Here is a 19,474-nt window from a genome sequence, read left to right as displayed (position 1 = left end):
CTGTCTTGGAATAGTCTGCAAATTAAATGGAAACTGAACAATCTGGTGCCACAAAATGTTTTTAAAGCTCGGTTGGATGCTAGTCAATCGGAAGCTATTAGTACCGGTTTATGTGGATAATTATGTAAATGATGTCCTTTTGTTGTTCTATTTATGTTTTTATGTTTTCATGTGGAACTACTACTCAGGTCTCCCTTGAAAAAGAGATCAATGATCTCAATGGGATTTATCTGTATAAATAAAGGTTTGAAATTAAATGAAATACATAATTATAACAAATATGATTTATTAATAAATGAGTACTTTTAAATGTGGTATTTAGATGTTAACACTGCAAAAAGTATAATAATTTGTAATATTTGTATTCTTTCTATATCCCTGATAATCTTCAAAACCCTTTCTGGTTCTTTGAAGGCTCTATCCAGACTATCTTCTGGTTATTTTCTGCATCAATCCTTATTATCTCTTATATCAACAAAAGACAACATCTTGGACATAACCGCAAGACTGTAACCTCTTCACATTCTGTTGAAATTGTGAGTCAATTACCAGCCATATTTCACACATTGCTGTTTTTAATCATTGATATGTGGATGACAGTTGAACTGGATGATGTAACATTTATGCCATCTGCTGGAAAGAAGACATATCGCTCCGTTGGCGTCGTTTGGACAACAAAAACAGAGTGAAGCTCTCATACCATAAACAATCTTTGAGTCCAGACACCGTCCTGCAGAGAGCACACAGCCCAACAGCACGTTTTCGGTCTAGCGTCATTTTACAAAACGTTTTCATTAAGACACTAAGACTAGCTGGTCCATTGTAAAGGTCAGTCCACCTTAAATGAGCAGTGGGTGATCAGGAGGTGAAAGGCAGGACATGGGAACTTGGTCCTGAGGAGGTAACGATTATTAAATAAGAAATAGTCGAGTCAAGGGGTCAAAGAAATTAACAGTTTTGATTATTAGCGAATCTGTTGCAGATGGGTGAAAACAGGCTTAGGGAGTAACGTATTACATGTAACGGCATTAGGTCATCAGGATACAAAATAGGAAAATGTATTGCCTTACAGTTACAGAAGCAAAAACACTCCAATAACAGGTACATTTATGTAAAGCAGGGCTCATTAACAGGATAGCAATGATACAAAACATTTAGAAATAAAGAACAATACATCAAATCATCCTATACCTGTATATGGAGACTTGGAGCCCTCAATCCAAATAAAATGGTTCATCAACAGTCAGTGGTTAACGTATACATCAGAATGACAAAAACATTAAACATATTGTCCACTTATGTCAGGGTTTCCCACACAGACTATACTTGGGCGGGCCGCCAAGGTATATTAACGGCCGCCCAAGTATATTTCGCGACCCATTTAGTTTTGTTTGTTTTTTATTAAAAAAAATAATAATAATTATAAAAAAAAAAGTATTCGTACGTGACCACGACGCCATCTGCGATCGATTAACTTGTGGACAATGATCCCTCGCTCCCTTGCACTGATCTCGCCTCCTTCTGGCCTGCTAAGTGGCCTGCCTCACACAGGGTGACTGGCTGTCCACATGATGTGGCCTGCCGACATGGCCACTGTCATACAGATCATAAATCAAAGCCCTTGATTGGTCTCTGTGTGTCATTCAAGCTCGGAATAAGCTCAGCTCAGGTGAGGTAAAGGACTCTCTGCCACCACCCGCCCAAGTATATTTCAGATCTGTGGGAAACACTGTATGTTGATAAAGATGGAGTTCATTTAAGTCTTATGGATGTTGTACAACAATGTTAATCCAGTCAGACAGATTTCTCTCACGTGTGAACAGTCATAAGACTTATTCATTATCCTCTCCATCAGCTTCTGTTTCCATGTGTTCAGCTAAGCTGCTGATTGGAGGGTTTGCCTCTCCGTTATCCTCAGTTTGAATTTCATTAAGCTGTGAGGACTGACGACCAACACACTTGTGCCTTTTGAAATGATTACGCCATTTAGATCTTTTGTCACAAACATTGCAGCTGTATATTTCCTCTCCTGTGTGGATTCTCATGTGTGTCTTTAAACTTCCACTCTGTGAAAAAGCTTTCTTACAGACTGAGCAGATGTGTGGTTTCTCTCCTGTGTGGACTGTCATGTGTGTCTTTAAATTCATATTCACGGAAAACGCTTTCTTACAGACTGAGCATTTGAATGGTTTCTCTCCTGTGTGGACTCTCATGTGTTCCTTTAAACTTCCACTATGTGAAAAAGCTTTCTTACAGACTGAGCAGATGTGTGTTTTCTCTCCTGTGTGGACTCTCATGTGTGTCTTTAAATTTTCCTTCCGTGAAAAAGCTTTCTCACAGACTGAGCATTTGAATGCTTTCTCTCCTGTGTGGAATATCATGTGTGTCTTTAAATGTCCACTCCGTGAAAAAGCTTTCTTACAGACTGAGCAGCGAAAGGGTTTCTCTCCTGTGTGGATTCTCATGTGTCGATTTAGATCTCTTCTAAGTCTAAAAGCTTTCTTACAGACTGAGCAGCTGAATGGTTTATTTTCAGGACTACGTTGGGGATCACTGAAAGAGTCTTGTCTATTTTTCAGTGAGTTTGAGCTTGAGGCAGGTTCTCTGGTCTCCTTCCAATCAGCACTGTGTTCAGCGTCAGGTTCAGAACGGTCATCAGTGTCTTCAGAAGAGTCTCCAGTGTGGTCCTCAGTCTTTGCTTTTAAACTGCTCTCTGGATCTGAGTTCCTGGCTGTTTCTGGTCCTCGCCAGTCATCCCCATCAGCTTCTGTTTCCATGTGATCAGTTTGTCTTTGATGAGGGTGTGAGCACTGAGGTTTCTCTTTATCATCTTCACATTTTACAGGGTCAGGAGTGAAAGTGGACTTGGTGATATCAGACTCCTTCAGCTCCTGAAGCTTCTCTTCCTCCTGACTGATCCTGAGTTCCTCCTGTTCCTGCTTAATGTGTGTGGGGGGCTCTGGGTTCTCCTGGTCCCGACTTGAGCTCCACTCCTGCTGGTCAGGGAGAGGCTCTTCTTTAACCACCACCAGCTGCTGGACATCTGCAGGAAACAGGAAACACACTGTTATATCAGTCTTGGACCTAGTCAATATAATTAGTTATGTTATTGAATTACAGTTTCCAGAGAAGAGAGGCCCATCGTCTCTTCCGCAATTATTAGGGGTGAGCGGAAGTGCAAAGAGACCCTCCTCAGGATAATACAGTTAAGTCTTGTTAGTTAGGTGGTTCATATCCTTCATTCATGATGTTTCTTGATTGTTTTGAATGTTGCATTTTACTGCTGTACATGTTTAAAGTTGCGCTTGTATAAATGATTATAGATGAGGGAACCTGCTCAATATTAAAATATGTGTGTTTTTTATATACAGTACCAGTCAAAAGCTTGTTCACCTTCTCATTCAATGGTTTTTGTTGAATTTAATATGTTTCAACTTTGTAGATTAATACTGAAGACATCAAAACTATGAAAGAACACATATGGAATTATCTCGTGAAAAAAAGAGTATGATTTGTATTCTAGATTCTTCAAAGCAGCCCCCTTTTGCCTTGATGACAGCTTTAAACACTCTGGGCTTCTCTCAGTCAGCTTCACGAGGATGTTAGTGCAATTAATGGTTCACCAACTTTAAATGTTAACACAGAGAGAGAGATCAATAAAACATAAACACAGATATGGTTGAGATTAATCAATATTTAGTTGCACAACAACAAATAATAATATTGGAGTATATCACCTCGCTTCAACAGCAACCAATCGCGGAAATGCCCCAACTAGTAGCAGTTTTACACAGGCATATATAGCTACTGTAATGAACACACACGCACACATTTCCCCCTATGAATGCCATACTTGTATATGTTTCAGATGTCGAAAGGTATTAGCGAATCCGGTGCTTAAACAAATAGCTCTAAACCCCTGGCCAAAATGTCCCTAAATGAAGTCCGAGTTTGAAATATATCTCAAATAATGTATGCACTGCCATTTCTCCACATAAACATAACAGTCTGTAAAGAAACGGTTGTCTCGTCTGTGCTCCACTTCCTACTTGGCGCACCGGTAAGTTTCTCGTGCGAACGAGAAACTTACTAACTAACTAAACGAGAAAGTATATCGTGCGCACAAGATACTTTTTTTCTCTCTCTATGAACCTTTAGGGCAGGACTATTCAACTTCATTAGCAAGTGGGCCAAATAGGAAAATCACTGGGGGTTTGTGGGCCACACAATACTTTGTCAAGGAATCACTACAAATAACTCTTGCTTACAGTAGTGTTAATATATACTAATATGAACAGTAATTTACACACATCTGGTTCTCCATAGTTATATGTGTATTCCCAAGTGAAAGAAATGTGTTTAATCTTAATCTCGATGTAGTGCTATAGTCCTGCCGGAGTGCACACAAACTAATAATATGGTGTGATAATCGGGCAGTTCGATGTGTTTTACCATAAGAAAGTATATCGTGCGCACGAAATAATTAATCGTGGCCTCGTTTTATTTATTTTTCTCTCGATTAACCCTCCAGGGCTCCGTATGTATATCTCTCTCAGAATATATATTCTGTGTGTATGTATGTATGTATGTATATATATATACCCTATTACAACCCTACTAACCCAAGTACAGCGCTTTCGACAGGGAACTCCTTGGTCTCTATTTGGCGGTTCGCCACTTCCGTTTCCTGCTGGAAGGCCGGGAGTTTGCGGCGTACGTGCATCACAAGCCACTTACTTTCTGCATGTCCAAAGTGGCCGAGCCATGGTCTGCCCGACAGCAACGCCAGCTTTCGTACATCTCCGAGTACACCACGGACATACGACACATTGCTGGCAAGGCCAACGTGGTCGCAGACTGCCTCTCCAGAGCGGTCATCAGAGCTGTGCAGCTGGGCCTCGATTACCTCTGCATGGGCGCTGACCAGGCCTCTGACCACGGGGTCCAGACCCTCAAGGTCTTGGTCACGGGATTACGCCTGGAGGAGGTCACGGTCGGTGACTCGGGCGCGAAGCTGTGGTGTGACATCTCCACGGGCCAGCCTCGACCGCCAGTCACAATTTTTCCGACCGTGAAGTTGGTGTCGCTGAAGTTCGTGTGGCAGGGGCTTAAGAAGGACGTGAGGTCCTGGGTCAACTCATGCGTGGCCTGTCAATGTGCTAAGGTCCACCACCATACTAGGGCACCTTTTGGAGTTTTTGTGGTTCCCGAGGGGAGGTTTGACCATGTCAATGTCGACATCGTAGGTCCGTTTCCCCCCTCTCATGGTTTCACCTACCTGTTTACGATGGTGGACAGGACGTTGGCTTCCGACGTCACCCGCGCTTTCATCGGCACGTGGGTGGGGCACTTCGGGACTCCGTCTGACCTCTCCTCTGACCGCGGTTCTCAGTTCACCTAGGAGCTGTGGAACGCGGTTGCTGTGGGTTTGGGGGTCAAGCTGCACCGCACCACCGCATATCACCCCCAGGCTAATGGATTGTGTGAGCGGTTTCACCGATCCATGAAGGCGTCACTGCACGACAGACTGGGTGGATAAACTCCCGTGGATTATGCTCGGCCTCAGGTGTGCCCCCAAAGAAGACCTGCAGTCCTCGTTGGCAGAGCTCGTCAATGGCCAGACGCTGCGGGTCCCCGGGGAATTCATCCCCGCCGCCACTGTGCCCTGGTCTGCAGCCGGGCAGCGCTCCTCCCTGCTGGAGACCGCCGGGACATTCAAGCCCGTCCACACGTCGCAGCACAGCAACCCAGCTTTCCGGGTGTCCCCCAGATTACGGTCGGCGGATTTCGTTTTTATTCGCCACGACGCCCACCGCGGCCCCCTTACGACGGCCCATTCAGGGTCATACGACACGGGGTCAAGATGCCTGGTGGTGGACATTGGTGGCAGGCCTGAGACTGTGTCCGTTGATCGGATTAAGTCTGCTCACGTGGACGTTTCCAGGCCGTTGGAGTCAGTGTTAATTTTGTCAACGAAAACTATGACGAAAAATGTTCGTCAACAACCTATTTTACATGACTAAGATGAGACGATGGCGAGCTAAAAATAGTTTCTTGATAATGAAAACTTTGACGAAATGTATATTTAGTTTTCGTTGACGAGACGGGACTAAGGTGTTAATGGTGGACTATCGGACATTCAAAATGCAGCATATTTTCCCCCAATCTTGTCTGTCAAAATGCATCTTACGTTTCTAACTTGCAATTAGGGGTGGGCGATATGACGATATATATCGTCGTGACGATATTAGGTCTCCACGATATGCTTTTTCAGAGATATCGTCCTATCGTGATAAAAAAAATAAAATATATATATATATATATATATATTGCGGGAGGGGAAGAGGCTCTCCGTGCGCGGCGCAGGGGGCTATGACAGCGGACGGAGAGCCTCTTCCCCTCCCGCTCCCCCAGCCTCACCTACTGATTTTAATTTCACCATATATCAAGCCCGATCGATTTCACAATGTCAGCGCACCTCTGCTTTCGTTCAGTCCGAGTTGTTTGACACGCTCCCAAAGTCCCCGCCCCCTTTCTTTGCAGCGAGGGAAAATACACTGTTGGCAGTCTGCACACACAGCAATAATGGACGGAGAGTCAGATTCTGATGTAGAAGAATTAGATTTAGTCCCCAAAAAGAACTCTACGTCTGTGGTATGGAAATATTTTGGATATAACACAACAGACACGGAGCAAACAAATGTAATTTGCAAAATGTGCAAAAAAGGAAATTTCAAAGCGACAGATGGCAACACGTCGGGCTTACGAGACCACCTCAAACGCAAGCACCAGAAAGAGCATTCAGAGACTGTAAGAGTGCAAGGTCCCCCGCGTGTGAATGCACAATCTACCGCAGCGACTGCACCAAAACAAACTACCATAGGGCAGGCATTTCATAAAGGGGATCCTTATGGAAAGACTAGCAAACGGTGGAAAGACATAACTGACGCGGTGGCGTTTTATGTTTTTCCCTTCAGTTATGCTAAAGTATTTTATTACACTTCAAGTCTACTCTAAAGTTTACATTTTAATTGTTTGGCACTGACTTTTCCTCATTGATGTTTTATGTTTTACTTAGTTATGTTTTACCCTCCTTTTCATGTGTATTGATGTTCACTGCTCACTTGTTCATTCAGGGATTCATTTCTGAAATAAAACCAGCTTGAAATGCTATTTTGGTCTGTTACTCCTTTTTGTTTTAGTTTCTGTTACCTTGTAGGTGCTTGTACTGTTAAGTAACTTGAAAAATAACCATAATAACCGACATGAAAAAATATCGTGATATATATCGTCTATCGTGATACTGCTTGAAAATATCGTGATAACATATTTTTCAATATCGCCCACCCCTACTTGCAATATCATTATTTCTGCTCTCTTCACTCCAGAAGAGCGATCTCCCTGTGTCTCTCTGTGTGCGAGGGGCAGGGCCTAACAGACACGCTGCAGCGGCACACAGAGATCTGCCGGGGACGGAGCGTTCAAAAGTATAGAGACATTCTACAAGGCTCGATGTGGACAAAGCTCGTTTGCCATTAGTGTTTTCTCGTTAGCGCATTGACACGAGTAGAGTAGTCTGTCCAAACAGCCGGCCAAAAGGCGTCATATTCAGTCGGAGAAATGCACAATTTTCGACATCCTTAACTCGTTTTCTCCATTTCAGAATAATATATATGATATGTTTTATAATGATTGATCATTAAAGTGTTCTCAAAGCTGGTAAAGGTGCAGCTAGTTTGAATGACTTTGTAGACTGCAGGGTAGCTGGTGGATTTACTCCAGGTGGAACTAAAGTCTGATTTAACACTTGATTATATTTCACATCATTCATCCAGATCTGTAAAGTAACTAAAGGTATTAAATACATGTAGTGGAGTAAAAGTACACCATGTAGCTCTGAAATGTAGTGGAGTAGAAGAACACAGTAGCAAAACATTTAAATACTCCAGTAAAGTACAAGTACCTCAACATTTTACTCAAGTACAGTACAATATAATAACATTATATATATTTCATTTATTTCACATTTAAATAAAGCAATTAATTCGATTAACAATTTGTTAGTTTTTCCCTTTAACAAATAACAAAAAGTAAATAGAAGAATACCGTTAAAGGAATGGTATGCTCATGACACTCATTTTTAAATAATTATCATCCGATAAAACAGACCAGTCTCTGCCAGTGTCTCTTTTCTTTTTTTTAATCCGACGACATTATCAGTGATTTTAAACTGATTATATACCGAAATAACATCAACACTGTGGGCGCCGCCATTTTCCGGACGTGACGTCAACCATGCGTTTGGTTTTCGAAGACACGTTGATCTCCATGTTATTTACTGTAGTTTCTCTCTTCAAATATGCCTCACTGTATCGCGAAATATTGCCATAATTCTGATAGGAACAATCCACGGAATGCTCGGTTCCATCTGTTGCCAAAAGGTAAGCGTAAGAAGTACATTCGGAGGCAGTGGCTAGCGAAATGTGGCCGGCCCGAACCGAGAGATTTACAGGCTCATGTATGCAGCGAAAATTTCAGTATGAGAGTATGAGAACACATAACATGGGATTTATGGAACAACCATTACTTAATGGAGATGCAGTACCATCGGTCTTTCTGGTGTCATCACCGACCAGGACACCAGTTCGGCCAGTTGAGAAATCGCCCTCTGCAAGTGTGAAGCGACGGAGGAGCAGAAGTAGTGCCCGGAGTAAGAATAAGGTATGGTATAGCGCATTTCCGTTGCAACGGCTAGCCCCGTTTTAACGTCCTTTAGCGTCCAGGCCAGGACAGTTTTTGGTGGCCTTTCCATATAGCGTAGTACCGGCTAGTGTGTATTTTCCCCCAGTTTTTTCCGGCCCCATAAAATCGTGATTCTATGGCCAGGGACAACGAAGCTGAGTATGCTAAACTAGAGAGGGAATCGCTAGCAAGGGTGGTACTACATGCATACATATAGTATCTTATATCATCTTCCTATTATACACACATGCATTTCCAAACATTTGGACTACCCATGTTGCAAATGTATTATCTTTTCAATTTACACACGGCATCTATTGCACGTCTGTCCGTCCTGGGAGAGGGATCCCTCCTCTGTTGCTCTCCCTGAGGTTTCTCCCATGTTCCCTTTAAACTGTGGGTTTTCTCCGGAAGTTTTTCCTTGTACGATGTGAGGGTCTAAGGACAGAGGGTGTCGTATTGTCATACTGATATGTATGGTTGAATTCCCCCATCCAATCTCTTCACATTGGTCAAAACGTCTTCCTCTGCTGACGAGACCGAACTCAAATACTCCGCCATGTTTCCGTGTGTTGACAAAGTGAACGCATGGATGACGTCACGACCATCACGTGACTACTGAAAATGGCAAAAATGGCGGCGGCCAGACGGAATATACAGGTTTTGATAAAAAAAAGCTATAAAATCATTATTTACCGGGGAATATCGCAGGTTTCTTCAGGGTATGATTTAAACATAATGTTTCACTAAATACTGAAGTTTGGAATAATTATCTAATGAGTGGACCATTCCTTTAAAGTACCGGATCGATAAGCAGTATCGATAAGACTAGTAGTACTGTAAAAAACCTTAACGATACCCATCCCTAGATATTACACAAGTAAAGTGTTAAGAGAGTGAAATGTTGCTTTACGAATGTCAACACTTGATGCTGTCCCATTGATTCCGATTTCAGAAACCTGTATTTGCCTAACTGAATTGGTTTAGAGAGAGAAAACATTTTGCCTATAAGTTGACTAAAATGCAATTTTTCATCGACCAATACTAGACTAAAACGTTTTGAGTTTTCGTCGACTAAAACTAGACTAAAACTATGAAGGATAGAAATGACTAAAATGTGACTAAAACTAATAACCATTTTGGTCTAAAGACTAAATCAAAAACAGCTGCCAAAATTAACACTGGTTGAAGTTGGCTCTGCCCCCACGTCGGGGCCTCCTCCCATGTCCCGCCCCCTGTGGGGATGCCCTCGCCCTCGTTGGCGCCCCTGCCCTCGCCTGTGGCCCCGCCCTCCTCGGCCACTGTGGTCCGTCCGTGCCGGGTGGTACTTCCTCCCAGGCGCGAAGGTTTGACGATGGGTGAATTCTGGGGGGGCTTGTGTGGTGATTGACATTATTCACCCATGGACCTATGGGTTGGGGTATTGTTCCGCACGGACATTTGAGTTAGCCGGACTTCCCGTTTACCCCAGTCTTGCTTCCCGGGCTTGAAGTGTTTACATGTGTGTTAATGCTAAATAAAAGTCTAGCTTGTACCTTTGATGAGCCTCCGACTCCCGTCTTATATTAATATTGAAATCAGTACATTACATGGCATATTATTCAATGTTTTCATATTATTCAATGTATGTATTTTTCTAAATATATTTATTTTGGTAGGTTTGCTCTTCCGTGATAAACTATTATTATTATAATTAAGTACATTCGTCTCATAATACTTACATACTTGTACTTAAAGATATGAATGCAGTACTTTAACTTATTATTAGTATTTTCACAGTGTGGTGTTTGTACTTTTACTTCAGGATCTACTACCTGCAGCAAGTGCTGATAAAGAGTCTAAAGTGTTATTAATGTGATAATAAAGTGTTACTGAAGAGTTTAAAGTGTTACTGAAGAGTAAAGGGAACAGACCTGCTCTGTGTATCCGAAGCTGAGGCTGTAAAACAGCGTCCAGTAGTTTCTGCAGTCTCTTGTTCTCCTCTTTGGAAAGAAACAGCTCCTCCTCGAGCTCTGATAGTGTTTGTTCAAACAGAGCAAATATCTCTTCAGCAGCAGCAGTGACTCGCTGCTTCTTCAACGACAGCAGCATTTGGACTTTACTCATGTTTCCTAGATCACCTTTCCCTGCAGACTCCGTTAAACACACCGTTTCTCTCTCCGTCAAACTCTCAATCTGACTAGTGTTGCTCACGTGTTTCCAGCTAGCATGCTAAGCTAGCTCCTATAGTCCGAGGTAAACGCTCCAGAAAAAAGAGCACAGAGTCCGTTCAGAGGTTTATCCAGACACACAGATGATGGATCAGTAGAGCTGGAGCTCACACACACACTTTCTCAGGAACACAGAGAGAACCGGAGCGACGAGACGCCACATGCAGGGCTCGAGTTATGTGTGAGCGAGTGATGTATCCGGTCGCGAACGACGGGAGCCGGTGTCAGCATAGACATATAAAGAGTAGACGCCGCATTGGCTGGTGGGGCGCAAGAAATACGGCCGCCATCTTGGACCGGTCATCCTACAGACATTCTACCCATAGACAGCAGAGGTTTCAAGATACCAGAGCACTGTGCGGCGTATTGTTGTGCAAATCGGCGGACGATTGCGAACAGGGGTCGGGGGATTACTTTTCACAAGTAAGATTAAACATTATTATTGGTTGTATTTTGTAAATAGAATATTATTGTACTGTATTGATGTCCGCCAGCGAAATCATAGCCAGCAAACATTATGTGTATGGCCAACTGAGACTTTATAAATTATATGCTGCTGTAACAAGTGCATGTGCCCATTGTGGGATGAATAAAGTAAAATCTAATCTAATCTATCTATGAAGAAGAAGGAAGAAAATAAGCTTGACCTCTTACTTAAAAAATGTTTGTGTTGACTCTCAAATCTCCCGCTTTTATTTTGAAGGTTTCCCAACCGCGGTGAATTTAGTTTTAGGTTGGATATTCGACGGACATTCGCGGACCCGCCAGCAGCGTCAGTTTCCCGGACCCGCCAGCAGCGTCAGTTTAACAGGGAGATCTTCTCCGCGAAACGAGGCTTTCACTTAGGGACCATCAACAAATGACTTTTACAATTAGACAAGAAAAATGTTCTTTTTAATAAATCGACAGCTTCTCGATCGTGTGAATGTGAAGCAAATTCACTCTAGAGCATACATTTATTGAACACACCTCTTTTTATTGCATTGTAATACTTTAAATACGTTTTATTAATATTTTTGATGGAAACATTTGCTTATTTCTTCAATACCTTCCAGGTCATGTGACCTAATGACTCAACATCAATGCTGGGTCAAAGAACTACACTTGATGCATAGGACACACCTCTTTTTATTGTATTTTAACACTAACTATTTTTATATTAATATTTTGATGGAAAAATTAGTTATTTCTTCAATACCTTCCAGGTCATGTGACCGATTTACTCAAGATCAATGTTGGGTCAAAGAACTACACTGGCTGCATAGGACACACCTCTTTTTATTGCATTTTAACACTCTAAATATTTTTATATTAATTATTCGATGGGAAAATGTGCTTATTTCTTCAATACCTTCCAGGTCATGTGACCGATTCACGCAAAATCAATGCTGGGTCAAAGAACTACACTGGCTGCATAGGACACACCTCTTTTTATTGCATTTTAATACTTTAAATATTTTATATTAATATTTTGATGGCAAAATTAGCTTATTTCTTCAATACCTTACAGGTCATGTGACCTAATCACTTAAAATCCATGCTGGGTCAAATAACTACATTGGCTGAATAGGACACACCTCTTTTTATTGCATTTTAAAACTCATTTTAAATATTTACACACATTTATGCTTTTAACCTCAGTCCCTTTTAGAGTTTTCACTAAATGACATTAAACAGGCTGCTCAGGAACAGAAACTGTAATTGCAGTTTAAAGTCTGATTTGGAAATATAGTTTATGTTATAAGTTTGTAAGCTGTATTTACATTTTTCATCTTCATATTCTCCCCCTACAACATGCACCTAATCATCTTGGGTTATAATACTTCATGTCCTTTGTCCTTCACCTCACTCTTTACCAATTTAGTCCATGCTTTACTTTCTGACAATATTTACTTATTCCATTGTTACAATTAAAATATTGGAGAACAATTTACACTAGGGATGCACGATATTGGTTTTTTGAAACCGATACCGATACCGATAACTTCCTGCTACTCAAGACCGATACCGATAACCGATAATAAAAAAAAGATTACGCCACTAATTATTTTAACGCGATTAACGCATGTGTATTTTTTTTAAAAGACTAGAATTAAACATTCGAAAATGTAAACATCTTAAATAGAATTAAAATAGCATTACACAAAGTAGAAAATAGACAGTGTGAACAGCTATCTTACCTGTTAACATATACATGTTAGGCTAACGTTGATTGATCGAGTTTATAAATGCGCAGCTACTTGTCATTTGCTTAGCCTAGAGGCTGCTTTTGATGTTAAATCAGAAAACATGTCCAGAATTAAACAAAGACACGGAAAAGACGTCACAGCCATTGCGAAATCAGTCATGTACGATTGGCTGAAAAGACAAGGCAAATCTCCCAGTACAGCTCAATTAATTTCCATTTTAACGGACACGGGGCTGCTGGAGGGGAAGCAGGCTGTGTCTCTCTGCACACAAATGATTCCCGCGATAGGACTCTCAAATTCCGGGGCAAGAAACTCCGAGGACGATTTATTAATGTCAGCTGCAGCTATCATGAATAAAAATCGTTTGACATATCAGGAAGGACAGTATAGAGAAAGGGAGCAGCAGGAACACAGTGCAGCGGACAGTGAAGAGGAAACGCCAGAGAGCAGCCCATTACACACGCCGGCCTCTGGCTCCGCAACGAACATGTTACACACTCCAAACACGCCGTACGGCACCAGTTTTAAGAACTATGTCCCTCATAGAATTATCACAAGACTGCAAACATCTCAGGATAATAATTCTACTGGAGCTATGACAGCACCGAAAATACTGATAGGAGATGTTCCAGTTTATAAGCCTTGGACACCCGCTGAGGTTATAGATGTCACTAATCACGCTCCAAGTCCGACTAAAAGCCCAGATGAGTATCTGTCGTGGTTGACTAATGTCTGCTCAGTTTATAACTGTTTGGTTCATGATGTTAAACAGCTGATAATCCTAACATATAAAGCAGATTGGTCGACGTGTAAAGAGGAATTCAAATTCCCTGCCTGTACGCCTGCGGGTGACTGGCCTGCGACACAAACACGGGATATGTGGATCGAAATGATAGCTGCTATTGCAGTCAAAGCATGCGCCAAAACTCACACAGATTTTTCACTGGTGACGGCTTGCGTACAGAACCCAACAGAAATAGTCCCAGACTTTCTCCAGCGCTTTATGACAGCCTGGGATCATAATGCGGGCATTAAAAGAGAGGGCAATGATTTGTTCGCCATACAGACTTTGTTGCATAATTTAATCCCTGAAACAGCTCAGGCGTATATGATGGCTACCCCAGATTGGCAAACTAAAACATGGAAATCAACCCTCGCAGTAATACGCGCGTTGTACAAAAATCAGATATTTCTGACCCCCAGAATTGCGCAAAAGTTGCCTCCAAATACACAGGCTTATCAGAGTGCGGATAACTCGCAGCAGTTTCAGGGACAACATCGCACACAGCAGTATCAAAATCAGAGACAGCAGCAGAATAGAAATCCCAGAAAGGTGACGCCGTGTCACGTCTGTGGCGCAACAGATCACTGGGCAGGACAATGCGGACGGCGCTGGCAACCACAGCAGGACGCACAACCTTTGCCTGCTCTTCCCCAGCCCCCTCGCCAACACCCTGCATTACTGCCCCCCCCCTCCCCTGACCAGTCAAGATGTCAGGCAGGCTCAACAGGGGCAAAACGGTCAGCAAAGCCAATTTAATAGACGATAGAGATGCCATGAAGAAGAAATAGGGTCAAATTCACAGCATTTCCCCATTCAAGCAGCAACAATTCGCCTTTCCAATAACCCGCGTGAAGATCCGATTATGCCCGTTGATTTCAGTGGTAAAGCGGTAGACATTTTGATTGACAGTGGAGCAACATTATCAGCTGTGCGTACGAAAGAAAAAGTGTGTGAAGCAACCAATAATTTTGTCACAACAATGGGAGTTTCTGGCATTCCTACGTCAGAGCCCGTTTCAGAGAAAACTGATATTTCAATTGAAGGATCACATGTCCAACACTCTTTCATTATTTCAGATGGAAGTCCTATTAATCTAATGGGCAGAGATTTGCTTTGTAAATTACAAGCAACAATACATTGCACTCCAGATGGATTGTTTTTGACTATTCCTGACAGCAAAGTCTATCAAGCTGTCCAATTCATTCAATCATCTCAGGACAACCTTTATTGTTGGTCATTTCCAGATTTCAACATGATTTCTGTTTTTTCAACAACAGGAATTCAGAAAATTGCTAGCATTTCCCCGGCGTGTGCCTCTTTAATGTCCCTTATGAGGCCTGTATTGAATTGTCACTGCACAGCTGCTTTTAACCCATCAGACGACTATAAACTATCAGTAAGAGGTTTTTGCAACAGCTCAGATCAATTAGAATGTGAAAACTTTATGTTTATTGGACCCCAGGGGTGCGCATTGCCCCTAAGGCTCACAACCAAACAAGAGGCTCTTTATGCTGCAGACACGATTCCTCACCTCGCAATAGGGGTCACTTCAGGAAGTGACCCTGAAGGAGTGGGGGTCATGGCAGCTCACTGCCATGCTCTGCTGAGAGCTACAAAGGCTTCTCACACACACACACACGATCTGATTAACCTAGGGGAGGAGCATTACATGCTGCGTCTCTCTGAGCAACCTTCTCTCCCTCAAAGCACATTCCTTCATCTACAGCCACCCGAATCCACACAATACGGACCACATGGGCTAAACACAAGAATCATGTGGGGTTTGTTTGCTCAGCCCCTCCACACAGAGTCACACTTAAAGCCAATGCCAGATTGCCAGCTATCAGACAGTACAATTTACCCCATAGAGCCATTTTGGGGATTGAAGGAGTCATCCAGTCTCTGCTCTATCAAGGCGTATTAAGATATACAAGTAGTCCTTGTAACACTCCCATATTGCCAATTCCCAAGCACAATCGCCCTGATGAGTGGCGTTTTGTCCAAGATTTGCAAGCTATTAACGCTATTGTCATTCCAACAGCTCCCATAGTGCCTGACACTAATTCAATTCTTGCATCCTTGCCGTCAGATTCAAAATTGTACACAGTAATTGATTTGTGTTCAGCATTTTTCTCTGTTCCTCTGCATCCAGACAGCCAGTATCTGTTTGCATTTACTTTTAAAGGTAAACAAATCACATACACGCGCCTCCCACAGGGGTACGTCGAGTCGCCTACGGTGTACGCAGCAGCGGTTAAGAGAGATCTGGACACTTTGGTCCTTACAGGAGGTAGTACCTTGCTTCAATACGCCGATGACCTGTTGCTGGCTTCTCCCAACATGGACGCCTGTCGCATCAATCAATCAATCAATCAATCAATGTTTATTTATATAGCCCAATATCACAAATGTTACATTTGTCTCAGTGGTCTTCACAGTGTGTACAGAATATCAGTATGACAATACGACACCCTCTGTCCTTAGACCCTCTGTCCTTAGACCCTCTGTCCTTAGACCCTCTGTCCTTAGACCCTCACATCGTACAAGGAAAAACTTCCAAAGAAAACCCAGTTTAAAGGGAAAAATGGGAGAAACCTCAGGGAGAGCAACAGAGGAGGGATCCCTCTCCCAGGACGGACAGACGTGCAATAGATGCCGTGTGTAAATTGAAAAGATAATACATTTGCAACATAGGTAGTCCAAATGTTTGGAAATGCATGTGTGTATAATAGGAAGATGAATCCACAAGGATATCCATCCAGGACCTATGATCCAGGACCACAGCCACGACTCGCGATCCAGCGCTCGCGATCCAGGACACAGGACCGCAGGATCATCCATGACTCCGGATCCCAGCGTATATAGACACCAAAAAGAAAGACATTTGGGGAAGCTGGGTTAATCGGAACATGAGAGGACACGGGTATAGACAGAGAGAAGGGAGAAGTAAGATGTCCCCCGACAAACTAAGCCTATATCAGCAAAACTAGGGGCTGAATCTAATCAGCCCTAACTATAAGCTTTATCAAAAAGGAAGGTCTTAAGCGCACTCTTAAAAACGGATAGGGTGTCTGCCGCCCGAACACAAACTGGAAGCTGATTCCACAAATGTGGAGCTTGATAAGAAAAGGCTCTGGCTCCCATTGTACTTTTAAAGATTCTAGGAACAACCAACAACCCTGCATTCTTGGAACGCAATGCCCTAGTAGGACAGTAGGGTATAATGAGTTCTTTAAGGTAAGATGGCGCCTGCCCATTAAGGGCTTTGTAGGCGAGAAGAAGAATTTTAAATTCTATCCTGTGTTCTATAGGGAGCCAGTGTAAGGCAGCCAGAACAGGAGTAATGTGGTCCCTTTTCCTAACTCTGGTTAGTACACGAGCCGCAGCATTTTGAATCAGCTGAAGCGACTTGATTGACTTCTTGGTACTCCCTGATAATAAAGAGTTACAATAATCCAGCCTAGAAGTAACAAATGCATGGACTAGTTTCTCTGCATCGTTTTGAGGCAAGATATGCCTGATTTTTGCAATGTTACGTAGATGGAAGTAGGCGGTCCTTGAAATTGATTTTATGTGGGCGTTAAAGGATAAATCCTGATCAAATATAACACCAAGATTCCTTACAGTCTCACTGGAGGCCAAATTAATGCCATCCATAGTTAGTATGTCTTTAGATAATTTGTTTCGTAGATTCTTCGGGCCAAGTACAATAACTTCAAAAGGTTTAAGGTCATCCACGTTTTTAAGTCCTTAAGGCAGTCTTGAATTTTATTTAGATGATTAATTTCATCAGGCTTGATTGATAAATATAGTTGAGTATCATCCGCATAACAATGAAAGTTTACAGAATGATTCCTTATAATATTGCCTAATGGAAGCATATATAATGTGAACAAAATAGGTCCGAGCACTGAGCCCTGTGGCACTCCATGGCTAACTTTGGTTTGCGTGGAAGATTCATCGTTAACACGTACAAACTGAGAGCGTGCAGATAGATAGGACCTAAACCAGCCTAAAGCAGTTCCCTGTATGCCAACTAAGTGCTCTAGTCTTTGCAATAGGATGTCATGGTCGATAGTATCAAATGCAGCACTAAGATCGAGCAAAACAAGAATAGAGACAAGTCCCTTGTCTGAGGCTATTAGAATATCATTTGTGACTTTAACCAGAGCTGTCTCTGTGCTATGATGTGTTCTAAAGCCAGACTGAAAATCTTCAAATAAATCATTGTTTTTTAAGTAATCACACAACTGTTTTGCGACCGCTTTCTCAAGAATTTTTGAGAAGAACGGAAGATTAGAAATAGGTCTATAGTTGGCTAAAACCTCTGGATCGAGGTTGTGCTTTTTAAGAAGCGGTTTTATCACTGCTACTTTGAATGATTGTGGAACATAGCCTGATAATAAAGACATATTCATAATATTTAATAAAGAAGTGCTAATTAATGGAAAAACTTCCTTCAACAGCTTAGTTGGAATTGGGTCTAACATACACGTTGATGGTTTAGAAGAGAGAATCATTGAATGTAATTGTTCAAGGTTAATGGCTGAAAAGCATTCTAGTTTACTATCTAGTGTAATATTAGAACTTACGATTCCGGGAGCTGTTGATAACACTATACTGGTCGAAGGCAAGAGGTCATTAATTTTGTTTCTAAGAGTAACAATTTTATCGTTAAAAAAGCACATAAAATCATTACTACTGAGTGCTAAGGGAATAGAAGGCTCAATCGAGCTGTGGCTCTCTGTCAGCCTGGCTACAGTGCTGAAAAGAAATCTTGCATTATTCTTATTCTCATCTATTAATGAAGAGTAGTAGGCTGCTCTCGCTTTACGCAGTGCTTTCTTATATTCATTGAGAGTAATATGCCAAATTAAACGAGATTCTTCAAGTTTAGTGGAACGCCATATCCTTTCAAGTTGTCTAGACTTTTGCTTTATTTTGCGGGTTTCGGCATTATGCCATGGAGCTAATCTATGTTGTTTTATTTTCTTCTTTTTCAAAGGAGCAACAGAGTCTAATTTTATTCGCAGCACATCTATAGCACTATCAACAACATGATCAATTTGGGGTGGTGTACATTTTGTATAAGTTTCCTCCCCTACATGCAGACATGCTATCGAGTTAAGTATTGGTGGAATCTCTTCCTTAAATGTGGCTATAGCACTAACAGATAGGTTTCTGCTGCAAGAGCTTTTGACTAATGCTTTGTAGTCTAGTAACAGTACTTCAAAAGTTACTAAGAAATGGTCGGATAAAGCAGGATTATGCGGTTCGACTAATAGTTGCTCAATTTCAATACCATAAGTCAGAACAAGGTCGAGAGTGTGATTATAGCAGTGGGTTGGTTTATTTACACTCTGACAGAAACCAACAGAATCTAATATAGAGTTAAATGCAACAGTAAGGCTATTTTTATCATCGTCAACATGAATATTAAAGTCACCTACGATAATTACTTTGTCTGTTTTAAGAACCAAAGTTGATAAAAACTCAGAGAATTCTGATAAGAATTCTGAATAAGGACCTGGTGCACGATACACTGTAAC

At 42.0% G+C, this 19,474-nt stretch overlaps 1 protein-coding gene across 1 annotated transcript; it reads right to left on the bottom strand.

Moving 5' to 3' along the window:
- Positions 1–574: 574 nt before the first annotated feature.
- On the bottom strand, positions 575–10,772 carry LOC139434677 (zinc finger protein 501-like). The gene is made up of 2 exons (XM_071204573.1): positions 10,656–10,772; positions 575–3,043 (listed from the first exon to the last, which is right to left on the bottom strand). The coding sequence occupies exon 2, from the start codon at positions 2,775–2,777 to the stop codon at positions 1,833–1,835; it is 945 nt and encodes a 314-aa protein (XP_071060674.1). The 5' UTR covers positions 2,778–3,043; positions 10,656–10,772; the 3' UTR covers positions 575–1,832.
- Between the last annotated feature and the right edge of the window lie 8,702 nt (positions 10,773–19,474).

This window comes from Pseudochaenichthys georgianus, chromosome 10, assembly GCF_902827115.2.
Source record: "Pseudochaenichthys georgianus chromosome 10, fPseGeo1.2, whole genome shotgun sequence".
In the NCBI taxonomy this organism is placed as follows: Eukaryota; Metazoa; Chordata; class Actinopteri; order Perciformes; family Channichthyidae; genus Pseudochaenichthys; species Pseudochaenichthys georgianus.
Note: the sequence above shows the minus strand (reverse complement) of the source record. Positions and strands in the feature narration are given on the sequence as shown.